The sequence below is a fragment of the Lampris incognitus genome, chromosome 15 (assembly GCF_029633865.1).
Source record: "Lampris incognitus isolate fLamInc1 chromosome 15, fLamInc1.hap2, whole genome shotgun sequence".
NCBI classification, from domain to species: Eukaryota; Metazoa; Chordata; class Actinopteri; order Lampriformes; family Lampridae; genus Lampris; species Lampris incognitus.
The window spans coordinates 29,589,952-29,609,490 of record NC_079225.1 but is presented as its reverse complement, the minus strand read 5'-3'; the positions used below and the strand labels follow the sequence as shown (position 1 = coordinate 29,609,490).

Here is a 19,539-nt window from a genome sequence, read left to right as displayed (position 1 = left end):
TGGATTATTGAGCATGCATAAAGACATACCCTAAATAAACTAGTAACAAAAACTGTTACATATACTATATTTGCATAAGATATGCGGAAATCACTGAGGTCAAGGGGCAAGTAGAATAATAACAGGATTTTATCTGAAAACAACAAATTCATTCTCTTTTGGAATGACTTTTTGGAATGAAAGTGGAATGATTTTCCACACTTACAAAAAGTTGATTGAGAAAATTTGGAAAATTCAAAAAAATGTGCAAAATTCTAAAAACGGATTACCTTTTTAATTGCGTTGTATTCCCCTTTAAAAGTGGACTCAGCTGAGGTGTTGCTGGTTCCAAGTGCAAGAGGGACTAGGTCAGCATGTATGTTTCCATACTGCCACCTGGAGATCAAACTTGTAATAGAAATTATATTGAAAACAATCGAATGTACAACTTCATTATAAATCATGCTGATTCTCATGAAGTGTTGTGAGGCTTGTAGGATGCACTGAATAAACACTGTTAAATTAACTGTATTCGTTATCTAACTGTGGTACAAGATATTGGAGTTTTTAGATTCTCGCACATATTTTCAGAGTTTGACTATCATTTCTGCCTTGCGTATCAACAGAAAGTTAAAATCAAGCCAGTTCTGCCACATCTGAAAATCACGGTGGACCCCCGGAGAGAGAGAGGGTCCTGAGACGCTCTTCCACAACTGGGCCTATTATTAGGATTAGCAAATCTCGCGGTGTTTCGGTGTGTAAGAGCGTAGTGGCGACGAGAACTGACTGTGGGACCGAGTGGAGAGTTGTTATCGAAGAGGGAGAACACAGAGGCAGGAGCGGGGGGTGTGTGTGTGTGTGTTTGTGGGGCAATAAGAAGAAGAAGAAAAAACCAGCACAACAAGGCTTGAATGAGAGAGGCAAGCTGGCGGAATTCAACATGGCATCCGGAGACACCTTGTATATTGAGGCGGACGGCTCGGAGATGCCGGCTGAAATAGTGGAGCTACACGAGATTGAGGTGGAAACGATACCGGTGGAGACCATCGAGACTACGGTGGTCGGGGGAGACGACGACGACGACCAGCCCATGATTGCTCTTCAGCCGCTGGTTACGGACGACCCCAACTCAATCCACCACCACCAAGAAGTCATCCTAGTCCAGACGAGAGAGGAGGTGGTGGGCGGCGATGACTCGGACCTGCACGCCGACGGGGGTTTCGAGGACCAGATCCTCATCCCGGTGCCGGCGCCCGGCGTGGAGGACGAGTACATCGAGCAGACTCTGGTGACTGTGGCCGGGAAGAGCTCGGTGGGTCGGGTGAAACGAGGAGGCGGCGGCAGCGGGAAGAAATCCGGCAAGAAGAGCTATTTAAGCGGCGCGGAAGGCGGCGGTAGAAAATGGGAGCAGAAGCAGGTGCAAATAAAGACACTGGAGGGGGAGTTTTCTGTTACGATGTGGGCATCGGGTAAGTACAGCCTGGTCGTCTCTGTCAGGTACAGCCCCGCATTGTTTCTTGCCTGCTCGTCAGCCCGGGCAGGAGGCCTCGTTTCGCAGGGCGTTGTCCTCCTGCACCAGACTAGTTCCTGGAGTAGTCCGTCGCACCGCCAGACGGAGGGCGATCGTGGCGAGTTTTCGACGCGAAAACGCGTTTTTGCACATTGAAATGTTTTTGTTTTGAAGGGAGGCCATGTTTTAGGTGTCGCTGGGCGCCGCCATATTCCCCGAGACTAGTAAGTATGGCGGCGGCCCGAAAACATGGCGATGGCTCGGCCAGGCAGAGATGGCGGCGGCGCTCTGGGGGAAGAGAGCGTACTGCTGGTTTTCCTGACAGTAGTAGGCCGCTGACCGTGGCGCACATTAATTCAGCGAGCTTTGCCTCGCTTTCTTTACAGCCGGCAGTGGCTGATGATACTATTTGATACCTGCTGTCCTAAAATGCACCGTTATAGTTATTATCTTGGACGGCAAACCATTTAAGTGTTAGCTGTTAACGTTAGCTATGGCGGGCGGTACTGGTAAGCAGCCCTCATTGCCAGATGACATGAGTTCAAATGCAATGGTAAGTTCCGCAGGTTCTCATCAACCAGTCGTTAATTGCAACTAACGTTTAGCTTTTTGTGAGCCACATCTGCTGAACTCGTATTGCAATTGTAAAATACGGACAACTTTGATATCAAAACTGAGGAAAACTATAATTCTCGTATAGATTTTTCAAATGTAACAAGGGTGCGATGGCTGATGAAGTTTTGATCTTCAGCCCGGCAGACTTGTACTTGAAGTACGTCAATATGTTATCGGTTCAGTCTCTATAATGTGTTCTAGATGACAATAAAGACATTGACCATGAGTCGGTGGTTGAGGAGCAAATCATCGGAGAGAATTCCCCCCCGGACTACTCGGAGTACATGACGGGGAAGAAACTGCCCCCTGGTGGCATCCCGGGGATCGACCTCTCAGACCCCAAACAGCTGGCCGAGTTCGCCAGGTGAGTGTGCGTTTGTCTCTGATCCCAAAGCAAACACATCTGCGCCTTGAGGGGGAAAAGCCACAAACGCCCAGAAAGCGTGGTCCGTTATTACGTACTCATTGCTAACACCGTTTTGATGTAGGCTGTCGTTGGTCTCAAATGGGGTTGTGCAATATATCATTTCAGAATCGACATCACGATATACACGTGTGCAGTACTCGACATTACAAAGGATTGAGCTCATCACCATCAGTCATGTTTGGCTTTAAACTGATGGAAAGAAAATCTAGAGAGGTCTGCCTTTTTATGACTACCCTTGTAGGACAACACAGAAAATTGAATCAGTTCATCTGGACACAACGTTTATTGAGAGAAACGTTTCATCACTTATCTAAGTGACGTCATCAGTCTCAACTGACTGCAGGTATCCCCACCCTTATAAACAATGCAGTGGCATAACGACCGAAAACAACGAATTAAGTTTCGTATGAGAATTGCCGTGACCGTTAACTATAGTTACAATGGCAATGTGTACTGTTCACAGAGGACTGGGGAATGTTTGCAATCACAGCACTGTAAGATGGTGACAGATGCACTCTTAGGCCTTCCCCCCTCGGTTCAGGGATGGTTGTTCCCTCTTCACATAGATGGCCTCTTTGACTCCCCATTCAAACCAGCGTTCCTCCCTATCAAGGATGTGCACATCCTCATAGCTGTAGACTGCAGAGTCCTGGCCTGGCGAGGTAGCTCTTCTGTGTTGTGTCATCCTCTTGGCCAGCATCTGTTTGGTTTCCCTGATCAAGTCACGGCAATCCTCCCGGCACTTAACAGCGTACACTATATTGCTCTGTTTGTGTCGGGTGACCCAATCCTTGGGGTGGGCCAATTTCTGGCGCAGTGTGTTTTGGGGTTTGAAAGTAACTGAGACACGATGTTTGGAAAATACCCGTCTCAACTGTTCCAACACTCCCGCAACATGCGGAATCACCACTGGTTTACGCTTAGGCAGCTTTTGTCCTTCTCCTCTCTTCGATCGGCTGGCTGGTGTGCTGTTTGAGATATCTTCCTGGCTTTGACAAATGCCCAGTTAGGATAACCGCACTTACCCAGGGTCTGTTTAATGTGGGATTTCTCCCTTTCCCCAGCCGCTGTGTCAGTGGTGACATTGTCAGCTCGGTTGAGACCGAAGAAGTCACTTAGATGAGTGATGAAACGTTTCTCTCAATTAACATTGGGTCCAGGTGAACTGATTCAACTTTGTGTGATTTCCTTACCTGGATTATTGAGCATGCAGCAGGTCACTTGAAGGACAACATTCTTCCACATCTGACAAATAATGTAATTTACTCTGATTTAATGACTTCTTGGGCATCTTCCTTGTTTCCCCCTCTAATATCACCCTAATCATTCCTAGGGTGATACATTCTTTGCAAATGGAGCGCTGTTAAAGTTGAAAGCTGAATTTATTTGGTTGAAATTGTTGAAATTGAAACTTGTTTTTATTCTTTAGTATTGCAATGCATATTCCAAAGAACAAAAATATTGGTATGTTGATTTCCCCCCCTCCAATATCATTCAGCCCTAGTCTCAAATCATGAAGAAATTTTAATCCGAGATGTTACCAGACTAGGCAAGCAACTTGCCGCTGATACAGTATACCCTGCCCCACACACCTATTCCCCTGCTTATCAGAATTACATTTTCTTCTAACGCTGCAGTCCTGTCTGAAAATTCTTTTAGCATTTGCTTGATGGCCAGTTTGGTCCTACATGCTACAGATTGTTGTATAGTTATAAGGAGTCCAAGGTTTCCGTTAGAAAATGGTGCCGGTCCACGTGTCAGAGAAGATTCCAATATCCTGGACAAATAAGAGAAATTCCGGTCAAATATTATCTGTGTTTATTGAGCTTAAAAACAGTTGATAGGCAGGCTATATAAAGAATGACATCATCAAGGCATGTAAGTGTATATTTCTTTTTTATTGAAAAGTAGACTACTTTATCCAAATAAAATAAGTTCCATCAATAGACTCAAGTGGATCACGCTGTTTTGAAAATAAATAAATCAATATTACACTAGCCTACGTTTGTTGGTGCAACACGTAAACACCAAGCATTTCCTTCAGCTTTAGGCCTACATATTAGATGAGATTAAACAGAATAAAAACTATATAACAAAAATAAATACATGCCTATATGGTTTGTAACATTTTAATTATGACATGATGCTGCCATCTTGAAATCAAGTAGTTTCCAATGCTATAGGTCTTTTCTCAGGCTCAGATAAAATAGAATTAAAAACGCTGGAAAACAAAACAAAAAAACAACCATAACCTGTAGCTCATATAATTGTACTTCTTTTTCGCAGCAGTGAAGCGTGCAGCTGCCAACTTGAAATCAAAGGTGCCAAGGGTCTCTCCACAACTTGTAATGCACATGAGCCTTGTGACCTTGTCCTCCCCAAGGCAACTTCGCTGCGATCTTTTGTCAACCCTGACCAATATGGGATTTTCAAGGCCGATACCGATTTTAGAAGGGAAAAATTCACCAATTACCAATATAATTGTGCACCGATATGATAATGCTCGTACTCAGAAGGATGCTTTCTTAAATATTCTTTAATTAACTTTTTTTGTTTAACATTATTATACATTGTACAGGGACACTGCATAAAGCCCGTACTCTGTCTACACTTCTCATTCTGTGAATAACTTATTTAAAGATTCTCATTTAAAATTTTGTAAATAGAGTACTTGCCATATTCCCAGTGTTTCCACATTATTGCACCTTATTTCACCTATTTTTATTTTTTATCTTAATTTTGTCGTGTGTGTGTGTGTGTGTGTGTGTGTATATATATATATATATATATATATAAAAATAATCCAGTGAGTCAAGTAAATTCTTTATGAGACAGTACAAGCCTGTTTCATGCCATTACTGACCATTTGAATAAAGAATAAATAAAAAATAAATTGTTAAATAAATATCAGCACTGTATGTTAAATATCAATCAATTGTTGACCATTTAAATAAAGAATAAATAAAATAAATAGCTAAATAAACATCAGTACTGCTCAGTATCAGTCTATTGCTGACCATGTATAGCTAGATAGCTTTGTTTGGCTACCAAGCCATGCTAGATATTTGCTTGGCTAACCCCCCCCCCCCCTCTTTTTCTCCTCAATTGCATTTGGCCAATTACCCCACTCTCTGAGCTGTCCCAGTCGTTGCTCCATCCCTCTGCCGATACGGGGAGGGCTGCAGACTACCACATGCTTCCTCCGATACGTGGAGTCGCCAGTCGCTTCTTTTCACCTGACAGTGAGGAGTTACGCCATGGGGACGTAGTGTGTGGGAGGATCATGCTATTCCCCCCAGTTTCCCCCTGAACAGGCGCCCCGACTGACCAGAAGAGGCGCTAGTGCAGCGACCAGGACACATACCCATATCCGGCTTCCCCACCCGCAGACATGGCCAGTTGTATCTGTAAAGACGCCCGGCCAAGCTAGAGGTAACACAGGGATTCGAATCGGTGAGCCCCGTGTTGGTAGGCAACGAAGTAGACCGCGACACTATCCAGATGCCCCTCAGCTCATGTTTATTTACGTGTCCCCTCTGGTTTAATCATTTCTAATGCACTGACTGTAATTACAGATGTGCGAATATATTAACCATTTTTTAATTTAGGCAGAATAAGTTGAACAGTATAGTTTAACCTCTCACTAATGTTAGCCATCTTAGCTAGCTTTTTGGGTAACCTCATTTAGCAATGGACAGCGTTATAAGCTGCTGTAAGCTATGTTGCCAGAGAATTTTTAGAAGTGATGTGGGAGAAATGATAGGACCGTTTTTTTGTTTGCTCGCTAGAACTGCCATTCTGTTTCATAAATACATCTACAATCGAGTACACCACTCAAGTAGCATAAAGTTAAACATAATTTAGATGTTTGCCCGACAGCACCGGCTTTCACTTTACTGCAGCAAAACCAGGCATGGCTGACATGAATATTGTCGGGCTTGTTTAGGCTAACGGGAGAAGTGATAGGGGATCATCATTATTTAAGTAATGCATTTCACGTGAAAATCATCGACTTATCATGTACACAGATGATCTCCCCGCTCTGCTTGGGTCAGCTGATTGTTGTGATTTGTGACGTTCCGTACACGTGTGTTGCCAACAGTGGAGTTGCAAACTATGCAGCGACAAGACTTACAACATAGTTTAAGGATCCATCTTCTGTCTCTCTGTCTTTTTTAACCCATTATGATCTAAGACACCCTCTAAAAAATATATTCTAAAACCTCAGGCATTGTTTGAAAACAACCTCCTAAAAATTGAGGGTTCTCTGAAAAAGTTGACAGAATTGTCAACGTTCACTAAAACTTCTATTTCTCAGCCTCTGTAGCAGATAGAAACATGAAATGAAATTAATTTGAGCGCTTAAACCTTTGGCTTTAATTGGAAATTATTTCCCTTCCCCTAATTTTCATTGACTTTTTTTTTTTTTCAAAAATCAATAAACAAAAAATCCAGAATCTGGCAAACTCACCGAATAACATAATCTGGGTTTGAATCTTCTTATTCATTGTTTTTTATTTTCTTCCTCAAAGTAACTGCTGTACTCTCCCCATGCTCAGGTCGTCAGCCATTGTCACTTTTTGAAGCGCAACTTTCGGAACTTTTTTGCCATCCACACGTAGGCTAAGACTGACTAAGGGCCCTGAAAAAAACAAAAAACAAACCAAAAATGTATCCCATAATGCATTTTGCCTTCCCCACGTGTATTTCAACAAGTCATGATACATTTCATCGGTCACGTGTCTCAAAAACGATGACATCTAAAACGGGCTCCCATCAATCCGACACTAAAGGGATATACACGCCAATGTCTGGGTCTTAATGGGTTGTAATTTATCTGCCGTTATAAACGCCAATAGCGATTTATCTGCAATTAACTCATATCAGCCGATAATATGGGCACTTCGATTTATCGGTCAAGCTCTACTGTTTTGATTCGGTTTTTCAGTGAGAGCCCTCTACTGGCACACTGGAGATGGGGATCAAGCAGGCTACCTTGGCCAGTTTGGCCCACTAGCTTACACATTCGTTAAAAAAAGATTCCATTTTTTAAATGGACGGATATGTGGAAATTTAATTTTAGTCTATTTTAACAAAATTCAAATTGCGCTTAGAGGGAGTTATTTTCATTGGACATTGTGACTGGAGAGAATTAAGTATGTCAGACTTCAACAGATTTTCCCAGTAAAAAAACCGGCAATTACCATAAAACGGAAACTGTGAAGGTGTCTAATATATGAAGGTAGTAACAGTCCAGGGGCTCTTCTAGGCTTCTCGAAGAGCAGCCTTACACTCTGCTGGAATGCATCCACTCACTGCATCCCAAAGTACTCTGTAACAGTCTGTACATGCTTGTTTACTCATCTATCCAGTATGCCCCTTCATTGTAATCAAGAGTTCAGTTAGTATGCATAACTCTGTACAAATTTGTACCCACACTCTATCTAGGTACAATATTTTCATTGTGGCTGCTTTCAACTTGCCTTGCATATAAGTGTTGGCTATTGATGGATATAAAAGTAAACTGAATCTCTGTGTTAAATGAAGTCCTCTGAAGTTCCTTTAACATAATCATGTATTTGTGGGCGTGTGTTTGCAAAATCTCAGCATGTTTGTTTTTTAACAGGATGAAGCCCAGGAAAGTGAAAGAAGATGATGCTCCGAGGACGATAGCTTGCCCTCATAAAGTGAGTCTGACAACCCTGCCAAGTAGAAATGCCATGTCATAGCCAAACTAGAACTGACCTTCAGAGGATTATCATATTAGTGTTGTGCTATTAATTTCCGGAACAAATGGAATTGATAATTTCTGGGAAAAGGTTATATCCACTCAGTCCTCTACAATGTCTCAGTTCTCTCACGCTTTGAAGGAAATTCTAACCCTACAGGTTGTTTGAACCCTACAGGTTCAACAGATAGGGTAGGGTTCCCCCCAGTCTTATTAATAGACCAAGGTGGCACCCCCCCTGTGAGATGGGTTTTTATAGGGGTGGGAATCTTTCAGAATCTCACGATTCGATTCTAAGGGCCATGATTCAATTCAAAATCGATTTTTCAATTCAAAAGGATTCCTGATTCAAAATCAATTCTAGATTTTGTACACGGGGGGGCTAATTTCAGGATCTATTCCAGTCCGCTGGGGGCTACGAAAGGTGGTGTGGCAAATTATGGCATGAAAGCAGACTAAAGTGTGTATAGGATTATGTAGTTTTTATATTTGAAAAAGTTATATCAATTGATTCCAATAATGTGAACACACAAAGGCAAACATAACCTTTCTCAATAGAAAAACGGCGCGATGGTATGTCGTACTTTGGCTCAATTGTCTGGCTCATAAATCTAAAGCCTTCAATTGTCGACTACACTGTAGGGATGCCGGTCTTTTGAAATGAAACAGGCAATGGATCTATTTTGTTTTTGGTTTTTTTTGGCCGTTTAGAATTGGCTGGGAGTTTGGTAAAGTGGTGCAGTGTGCGTTGGTTGTTTGTTCATGTTGCAGGAGGTTGTTGTTCCACTTCTTTCAACTCTGGATGATGGCGTATGATGTGAGACCCAACATTTGTAATTTTCCTGAAATACTTAACTTTCGATTTGCAAATCAAGCTCCTTCTTCCCTGGGAGATTGTAAAATCCAAAATGCACCCAAACACTTGCCTTCAATGATGATGGGACTGGCTGAATTTGTTGCTGCTCCATTTTTAGAAAGGCTACCAAGAGCTAACGTTAGCAGCGACTGACTAGCCATTGTCGTGTTTTCTGGAAGCCAGAATAGGTGCGCGGCAAATCAACATTGCCATGCAGTTATAGAAGAAAGAAGACTTCCCATTACTTGGGAAGCCAACAAAATGCTTTTCGAAACCTTCTAGGACCCCAAGTGTTTCAGAACTTGCCAGACAGCTTCACTTTGAATCATAATCCAAGCAATGGATACAAATGGGTATAGGAAATTTTTCATTGTAGTTTGGTTTACAGTGCTCTGGTGAAATATTGTGGTAACATGAGGAAACCCCAATGCAAAAAATTGTCATCTAAATGTGTGTGGGTGTATTTCTACTGGTGTTAGTGTAACTCTCTGTTGTCCCCAGGGCTGTACAAAGATGTTCAGGGATAACTCCGCCATGAGGAAGCATCTCCACACCCACGGACCCCGTGTGCATGTCTGCGCCGAGTGTGGAAAGGCCTTTGTGGAGAGCTCCAAACTCAAACGTCACCAACTTGTACACACAGGGGAGAAACCCTTCCAGGTGTGCATCTGCACCAGCAGCACTCTAGACACTCACATATGCATCTCACATACAGATATTTACATTTTGTAATTCAAGAAATGCCAGATAAATTACACTATTACCAAGACCAAGATTGCAGTTAAACAATATATAGACTGCAAGAGCACAAACAAGAGTTCCTTGACGGTTCTTCTACCCTCTGACTTGTGACTCAGGATACTTAGGTTTTTACTTCGAATAATAATAATAAATAATAAGTAATTACTATATTTATTACTACTAGGGATGCACAATGATGTTGGGACACAATCGGTATCGACTGATAAAGGCTTTAAAATGAAATATTGGCATCAGCCCAATATGACAGGCTGATAAAATTATGCTTTAATTATGCGCACGCGACGTGAACCATTGACCAGGCACGGACGCAGGGTGTCATGTAGGTGGGGCAAAGCGTTTTTGTTTTTTTTACCTGCTACACCAACTGCGTCTGTGTTGTGTGAGCGGGTGCATGCCCGCCATATTTTCGGAGGAGATTTCAAGTAGGCTGCTTTGGAAAATGGGTAAGATATGAGGCAAATGCTTTAACTGCTACTGAATTAACTAGATTGTTTTGACAGCAGGATCATGGATACACATCGATTTGATCAAGTATTTTAATGTGCAACGAAAAAAACCCCGCGTGATTGCATTGCTGCCTTGCATTGCCTCTGGTACAGTGAGTTATTTATTTTAACCATGTTTAAACAGATTGTACTCGTCTGTTGGAGGGCCGCATATTGGCACATAGAAAAAGAAAGTAGACCAGCCACGTAAAAATAGAGATCAGCAGCGTGATGCCCGTGTGGGTGCGCATGGCTTTCGTGGTCAGTGTAGCTGCTTCAGTTCAGTCCACTACAGGAGAGACTTGATGTTCTCTGTAATTAGGTGGAACAAATATGTGCATGTATTGTTATCAGCATTGGCAATTGGCTAAAATGAGTTGTAAAATATCGCCATATTGGATATCGGCAAAAGTCCAATATCGTGCACCCCTAATTACTGCCTTTCATAGTAACATTTTCATTGCACCCCAAGATGGATATCTTTCTTTATCCTCAAAGTTTGTGATAAATCAATCTTGCCTGTTCAATTTACTGTATATGATCAGGGTACTGTCTTCTATTTTGGATTTGAGCAAGCCCATTCTGCTGGTGGGGGCAATGATTTTTTTATTTTTTTTATTCATCTGAATTATAATTTTTTGGATAATTCATTTGGATTATTTAGATAATTCATTTTTGGGTAATTCATTCGCCTGACAATTAGAGGGTGTGCTAACAAAAAAACAAGTATTTCTTCTAACGAGTCTTTCGTCAGTCCTGACCTATAAATTATAATTTGTTGCCCCACTTGTAACTAAAAAAGGCAATAAAATTAGTGCTTTGTTCGTAGCCAACTGGAGCTATGGTAGACGGTGGGAAAGGGCTCTGTGTGGTATTAACTTGGGTGAGATGATTCCCTGTGATTAGGGGTTCAAACTTTGTGATGACTTGTTCACCACACAGCTGGGTGTGATGTGTGTCTGGTAGTAGCAGGGGACTTGTTATGGACTAGAGTGTAAGCTCAAGCCATCGCCTATGCATAGAAATCTCTTGAAGACTTTACTTGCGGCCTGCTCAGGGAGTTTCCCTGCTTTCTGTATAATGGCTGCTGAGATGTGCCCAAGATATGCCTAATTGCTCATTTGAAAATTACAACTATCACAATAGTTCTTCCATGTCGTTTTTTACTTTCAGTGTACTTTTGAGGGCTGTGGGAAAAGGTTTTCTCTGGACTTCAACCTGCGCACACATGTACGGATCCACACTGGAGACAGGCCCTACGTCTGCCCTTTCGATGGCTGCAATAAGAAGTTTGCCCAGTCTACCAACTTAAAGTCTCACATTCTCACACACGCCAAAGCTAAAAACAACCAATGAGAACCCTCCCACCAGCCTCAAGCCACACATACCCAGGAAAAAGAGATCATCACTAGGAAAATACCCGGAGCCTTGTTCGAAGACAGAATTGGAAAGCGTGAGACTTTTTGATCAAGAAGAGGAGATAAAAAAGACTTGAGACATAGGGACAGGCAATTGTTTTTGTTCCCTTCCCTTCCCCCCCTGCCGTTATAATGGCTGAGGAATACAGTGACTTTTCCCCAGAGGCCTACCCCTGCCACCACAGTCCCCTTCCTCCAGTGGCACCCGGTTGCCAGAAGATGGAACCCATGGACAAACATTAGAGACTATTTTTACCACAGAGCTGAGCAATCCAGTCATGTCTTCTTTTTTTTCTTTTTTTTAAATTAATTTTGCTGCATAGGTTTTATTTCCTTTTCCTCACAGTGTGCATATTGTACACTTAACTTGGGCTATGTTTACTAAAATTATGATTTTTTTTTCTTCCTTTCCTTCCGTTAAATGAAATAAGTATTTTATGAAATGCTTTCGCCTTGTGTGACCTGTTTTCTCATGTAACCCTAAGATGGTTTAAAAAAAAAACAAAAAAAAACAAACCTGTTTGCATTTCCATACCTACTTCGGCTGTATTTTTCTCTAACCACAAAATAACCTTGTATACTTGTATTGTATGGCTGTATTGAAATTATGTAGACATAGAGGCGTGGTTTAAAGTGTTAACCAATTAAACTTTTAGTCATGAGTTGCTTTCTTTTCTATGGACTGTCTTCATGCAGAACCCCTGAGTAAAGTAAACGTACTCGGTGCCTGCCTTGGTTAAATTGTCGAAAACATACATTAAACTGACTGCGAGACCATCACTTTCTGTTAGAATGTAATGTACAGGTGTCAACCATTAACTTCCTTTGTTGATATTTACTCCCATGTATCCCAACTGCCCACAATAAAATGGGTCATTCCAACCCTGTTTAGTCCATGGTTTTGATTGCAGTATCACCAGTCATGTTAGACGGCGATGCTAGTGCTTAGGGCGGCACGGTGGCACAGGGCGCGGTTGCCTCACAGCAAGAAGGTCCCGGGTTCGACCCCGAGATAGTCCAACCTTGGGGGTCGTCCTCTGTGTGGAGTTTGCATGTTCTCCCCGCGTCTGCGTGGGTTTCCTCCAGGGGCTCCGGTTTCCTCCCACAGTCCAAAGACATGTAGGTCAGGTAAATCAGCTGTACTAAATTGTCCCTAGGTGTGTGTGTGTGTGTGTGTGTGTGTGTGTGTGTGTGTGTGGGCCCTGTGATGGACTGGCGGCCTGTCCAGGGTGTCTCCCCGCGTGTCAGAAGTGTAAAAACCAGGTCCGGAAAGTAAAAGTGCAAACCATGTATTTGCTCTACTCACCCACCACACCAGCAGATTCTAGTCAACACCACTCCTCATCTAGGTATAGGGAAAACTGCTTAATGAAATCAGCTGGTTTAGTAACATGGTTGGAGCAAATACACGGTTTGGACCTTTACTTTCTGGACCTGGTTTTTACACCTCTGCGCGGCCCAGTGACTGCTGGGATTGGCTCCAGTATCCCGGCCACTCTGAGAGCAGAATGAGCGGTCCGGGTAATGGATGGATGCATGCTGGTGCTTATGATCTGCCACTTTCTGATGGGGTGCAAAGGTGCACGGTTTCTGTGGGACGGGCGGGGTCCCAGCATCTGACGTCAGCTGTGGAGGATGTGTCCTGTGTGTCCTGCATGCTTGAAAATGATTAGGATTTAATACATCCTCCTTCCCCACGGCTGGCAAAACAACAAGCTCGTCTTCATTAAAGTTTTAACCCGTGGAGGACAAAACACCGCAGCATCTCGCTGGCATATTTTTTTTCCCCCAACCTTGCTTTTTACAAAATTTATCCCTTATCTGCTCAGAAAGAATTCTATTTTAAAAGTTTTTTTTTGTTTTGCAGATGAACACGAGTCTATTTCAGCGCTGTCCGTAGTGCTGAAGTTCTCTTCGGATTGCGAAACGAAGGTCGGCTGTAAAAAAAAGAAAAAGAAAATCCTTGTCCGACTCTGTTCCTCTCTGTAAATTGCGATGTTTGAGCGTGTTTCGTGTTTCCGGCGAAAGGCTTTGGGAAATGACTCCTCCATGTCACGCGCGGGGCTGTCTGAGCTCTCCCAAATGGGGACATACAGAACAAGGGCGAGCCAAGCCGTGTCGGTTCTTCCCTGAAGAAAAAACACCTGATTTATTTATTTCTGCGTGTCTCGTCGACTTTTAAGACACCGAAGGGCTCGGACCGCTGCAGACATAGGCTGATGTTTGAAATTCAGAGTTCGATACACCTGGCTTCACCAGAGGCCGGCGTGGGTACTACCTTGTTCCGCTTCGCCCCTGTGTGTGTGTGTGTGTGCGTGTGCGTGTGCGTGCGTGTGTGAGGGCGTGCGTGCGTGTGTGTGTGTGTGAGAGAGAGAGAAAGTAGCGACTCCGTATGAGTACACACTTGCCTATACGTGCCTGCGTGTCCGTGCGTGTACGTTTGCGTGTTTAACTCAGGCGTGATTTCGCTTGGGGGGGGGCATGCTTTTTCTTGGCTAGGGAGCATTTATTCGTGCGATTGCTTGTGTTGATTGACAAAGGCAAGGGAGAGTAAATGCACTACTTGTTATGCAGCTGAAGTCTGTCAAGCCTCCCAACACCTGCTCTCTCAAACGCTTATTTCAATTTGGCTCCCAAGCTCTTGTTTTTATCCGGCGCTACATCTCTAAACTGGATGGCATCCTCCGTCCAAGTCTCGGGCTACTGCAGCAGAGTGTGACCTCAGCCATAATCTTAACCGGGATTTTTCTTTCATCAAAATTTACATCTCTCTCTCCCTCTCTCTCTCGCTCTCTCTGACTTTTTTTCTCTCCTGGAGAGCGGGAGGTGCTGGAGGCAAGGACACAAAAGGTTTATTACACCAAACCAAGCAGCCCAGCACTTGGATAGTCCGCTGTGAAACCTCTAATCAAGGCTAAAATCGAGAGAATCGCGGCTTGTTATTTGTTTCCCATTTCTTAATAATGATGGTCGCCCCCCCCCCCTTCCGCGCTCGACCCATTTCGCATCCGCCTCACGGGCGCATGCGCGCTGCTCCCCGTGTAAACCATTTAATTTTTATGACTGTAAGTCCATCTGTGCCTGCAGAGGTTAAAACCCACCCGTGGTGACGCCGGCCCACGCCGTATCCCACCAGTGTCTCGACGAAATTATCTTTCGTCAGTGTACTGAGTAGAGCAAATGATAGTTTTCTAGACACGTATTGTTTATTTTTCTTTTTTCTTTCTTCTTTTTTTTCTTTTTGTTGCAATGAACCCGCTCGTTTCCCTCGGATATGCTATTTTCACACAGGCAGATGTTGCCAAGGTAACAGAGAGGCTGAAATACCTCCACAATTCCGACGCCACCCTCCATCCACCCTGTCGGGCAGAGCGGGTCTCCAGCCATGTAACATTCATTTACACGTCGATAGCTGTCTCGCAGTGTTTAAATGTCGAGGTCAGTTTTGTCGGGTGACCGAATCCAGCGCATCGGACTCTCTTCTGTGGCTCCTCCGTGTGTTCGCCCCCCCCCCTCTCTCTCTCTCTCTCGATCTATCCCCGTCTCTTACTCGACAACGGAGTCGATCCGATCCCTACATTGAGAAAGAACCATTATTTGATTAATGCGTTATTTCAGGATCCTAATCACGTCCCTCGCCGCTCCGCGCGGTCACTGAAGGTGCCACGTGTGCGCCTCATCAAACTAGCAGCTATTGCGTCTCCATTTCAAATCACTGCCCGAGAGGCTGCACGGACATGTGATCCGCCTCGGAGCTGGTTTTACATCGCCAACGCGGTCACAGTCAGATCAAAAACAAAGAAGAAGAAGAAGAAGAAGAAGAAGAAGAAGAAGAAGAAGAAGAAAAGGGATCTTTAAAGCCTTGTTTATGAGGCGCTACCTGACATTTTCCAATTTCCCCCGCAGTGCTACCGTCCCATCAACCGCAACGGCTGACAGATGATCAAACCATTGCAGTGAGGCCATGGCACTGATTATTCTGTTTTGTATGTTTTATGTACGCACAATTAGTGTGAAATCCAAGTTAAATGTGACATCGGGGTTTGATACCTCAACCTCACAACCTAAGTAAGCAACATTAGTCGACAGACTAACAATGAACTCTGAATTAACTTGTGTGTGACAGCCCTAAAGCCACACGGTAGTCTGTGCATGTTATAATACAGAAATGATTAAACGTTAAAAGTCGGCATGAATGATATTGAGACAGACATGGCACGATGTGATAGTTGGGATCAGTGCATGGGTGTCTCTCAGAAGAGTGAGAGAGAAAAGAAAAAACAAAACAATGTGGTCCATAACCTCCGGGAGCCTGTAATGATAACAAGATTATCATAAGCACTCTTAGTAAGTTACTGTGAATGGGATTCTTAAAGAGGCTTAACCATCCCCCTTCACCAGGAGCTGATAGATAGTTGTAGCTGACAGGCGGGCGTGCTCGCTTGCTGCACCGGGCTCTTACAGGGGTCTCCGACACTGGCAATCAATGCATGGATCCGTCATCAGGGATACTCAGCTCAGAGAAAGAGGGCAAATCACCTCTGTAAGTGGTTGTAGCTATCAGCCAAATGGGCAGAAAATGGTTCCTAATGGTGCCTGGCATGTCTGGTGTAAACTGCAGCCAGCCTCTTCAGCATCCATCACCCTGGAGCATATGTAACTGGAAGAGAGAAGGTGGCGGCAGGCGAGGAAGAGGAGGGAGCATCTGTTCATCCAGCGTGGGAACCCCTTGGGGGGGTGGAAAGATAATCTGGGTTCCCGTCAAACCAAATCTAATGTCTGCTGCTGTGTCAATTTGTTGATCTGTGTGTCAAACAGCCCAAGTCAGTCAGCAGTCAGCACCCTTACTCAGCCAAATCCTGAATTACTCATCCCCCCTCTCCATGGGAGAGGAAAAACAAAATCGCCCATCCTGTTGGTAATTAAAGTTACTACCTAAACGTTGACTCAAAAAAACAGGAATCGTTAAAAGTAATTGGCTCCGTTCTCCAAACCCTTGAACTCGCAGAGTCACGGCACGACGGAGGTCAAGCGAGAGCGGCGCATTACAACGTATATTTGCAATCAACATCACAGCTGCCCTCCCGCCAACACGAGCTATCAACTCGCAGTGGCTTTGAGTGGACAATAACAGTTGCCACTGAGTAAACAAAGGGAGTCTTTTAGTTTTGGTTTGACCATTTCAATTATCTCTCCCCATGCCCAGACTTGTGCATGTTTTGCCCAGAATCAGCGCTCCCGTTCGCTATAAAATGAGCCATGCTCATCCTGGGCCCATTTACACTTCTCAATAATGCATAGTCTTTGAAACCGCCGGTGCATATTTTACAATGCATCGTCTCTATCTGTGTCCTGCCCCTGAGAGGGATGTCATCAGAGCTTTGGTCATATTCACGATCTGGCCCCGGGCTCTTTCTGCATCTACTCCAAAGGATAATACTCCTCCATTGGGAAACAACGTGTCATTCAGCCGCGGTGAAGGCCGCCCGCTGTGCAGAGATAATACAACGTTCAGTAGCTGCAAGAAGGGCGAAAGGTGCAGACATACTTGTTGAAGTACCTCCATCTTCTTCAATTAAAGTTTGCTGTTAGTCTTTCTCCAATGTGCACCTAATATCATTGCTGGGAGCGACTCGGCGATCTCTTTAAACAAGGTATTTGAACACAAACTGGGCGAATCAATGGCCAAATGGGATTTTTAAGCTGCATCGTTGTGACAGACAACGGTGACTAAGTTGGCTTAAGTGCTCCATTAAGGGACCCCGTGTTGCCGCAACAGATTGGCACACGTTCAGAAGAAAGAACAGTCCGTCGCTAATAACCGCAGAAAATGAATTTGAACAAAAGAACATCGAGGCTTTTACGGAGAAAGGAAAAAGCTGATTAAAACGCCTCTGGAGAAATTCCTCCGGCCCACTGACATGTCAAGTCAGCGTTGGCTGAGGGGTGATCGACCAGTTCGGCTGCAGCAGGTTGGTTGGTGTTGAGGGATTAACTTTTGACGGGAGACTGTTCAGGTGTGGGCCGTGAGTCTTACAGTTCAGTGAAGGGGCTCAGAATGATCCACCCAGAAAGACTGACAGGAGATGAGCTCGCGGGGGGAGGGGGTGTATGAGCGAGAGAGAGAGAGCAATGGGAGTATAGGTGTGAGATGGGGTTATGTTCGTGTTGGGTATGAGGGGGGGGGGGCATTTGGTTCACTTTTGGGCAGAGGGCCCACGCCTCTCTCCTCATTGCCAGACCTCCAGCTGTGCTCTGTGTTCCCGTTTCACCCCATCACAACCCCCTTTCTCCTCCACCTCAGCCTTTAGTAGAAGTGCACTGAATACTGAGGAGCTGGGGGCTGCATGGCTGGCTTACAAAGGATGCTCTTTCTCCTGTCTCCTGCACTCTCTTTCTCCTCCGCTTTGCGCTCTCTCTCTCTCCCTCTCTCTCTCTCTGTCTCTCTCTTGCTCTCAGCTTTCTGCTTCTCCTTCTTTCTCTCTCATCTTTTTCTGTGGCTCTCTGTACCCTTCTCCTTTCTTCCCGTGCCTCGCTCCTCTCTCTACACCTCAGCCTCCTTCCTCCCCGCCTCTCTGCCTCCCAATCCTCCACCCAACCTTTCCGTGTTTGTTCAAAAACCTTCCCTCTATTCTCTTTTCCCCCCTCCTCCTCCCTCCTCTTTCTCCTTTCCCCCCCTGTCTTTTCGTTCCCCAGAAACACATCTATTATTAACATCCACCTCTGGCACCGACCAGAGATTGAACCAAGGTCCAGGCCAAGCTCCTCAGCATTTTAATCACCTGTAATGAGCAAGAGATAACAACCGAAAGCACTCTGACCCAGGCTGTTTGGGGTGGCAGTAATTAATTAATGTCTGACATATGTGGAACTCATCTTGACAAGTATTCCCCTGTCTAAGACAGGATCTGGGCTCAATGTGCCGCATCCCTTGAGTTCCACATTGAGTCCAGCAAGAGGCGTGCAAGGATTTTTTTTTAAATCTGGCGGCATGCAACCACAGACACACAGGACTAATCAGAGGTCACTTTTCCAGCAGACGATGGAGATCCTGTCCAGCCTCTCCTGTAGCCGAGGCACTCCCGTAATTACGGATTTGCTGTGCACAGTTTTCGACACGCGACGACTGGTGAGTTGAAGCTCTCCTGCTGCAGGAAGCAAGCGCTCCTGCTGCAAGAAGCTCTCCTGCTGCAGGAAGCTCTCCTGCTGCAGGCCTCTGCAGAGCCCGTTGTCCCCAGTGCAGACAGAGTCTGAGGGCACAGGCAGTGCTTGACAGGCATGCGTGTGTGTATGGGGGGGGGGGGATATGTCTATACAGCATCATCCACTTCCCTCTTGCCTTTGAACAAACACGCGGGGTCTCAGGAGAGAGATCTGTCAGAAGGATTATACTGCTTTAAGATTACTGGACCCCCCCCACCACCACCACCACCACAACCACCCCATTACAGCTTCGGCTGGCACAGCTTGCCGAAGTAAGGGGCTTTTTTTTTTGGTTGTGTTCGCTCCGATAAGATTTTTTTTTACCTTGAAATAAACACAAGAGTATGCTGCGGTGCGGTGCAGCGGTCTGTACTCCGCAATTGATGTTCCCGGGGTGGGACTCGGGGAAAGGTTGGGGGGCAGCTGGCAAACCCCCAAAAGCAGGCAGGGAGTGAATTAAACTCTGAGACGATGTGAGGCCGAAGCCTTATTGCTGCCTCGCTTTTAAAAAAAAAACAAAACCATGAGTATGTCCCTTTCACCACTGGTTTATTTA

At 44.7% G+C, this 19,539-nt stretch overlaps 1 protein-coding gene across 2 annotated transcripts; it reads left to right on the top strand.

Moving 5' to 3' along the window:
* Window positions 1–24: 24 nt before the first annotated feature.
* Window positions 25–12,662, top strand: yy1b (YY1 transcription factor b). Of its 2 annotated transcripts, none has more exons than XM_056294506.1 (5): window positions 25–1,448; window positions 2,306–2,468; window positions 8,158–8,218; window positions 9,617–9,775; window positions 11,536–12,662. In XM_056294506.1, the coding sequence occupies exons 1-5, from the start codon at window positions 920–922 to the stop codon at window positions 11,716–11,718; spliced, it is 1,095 nt and encodes a 364-aa protein (XP_056150481.1). In that variant the 5' UTR covers window positions 25–919; the 3' UTR covers window positions 11,719–12,662. The 2 variants fall into 2 exon arrangements, with proteins under 2 accessions (XP_056150481.1, XP_056150482.1); XM_056294507.1 differs by having other exon boundaries at window positions 27–1,448; window positions 2,318–2,468.
* Window positions 12,663–19,539: the final 6,877 nt, after the last annotated feature.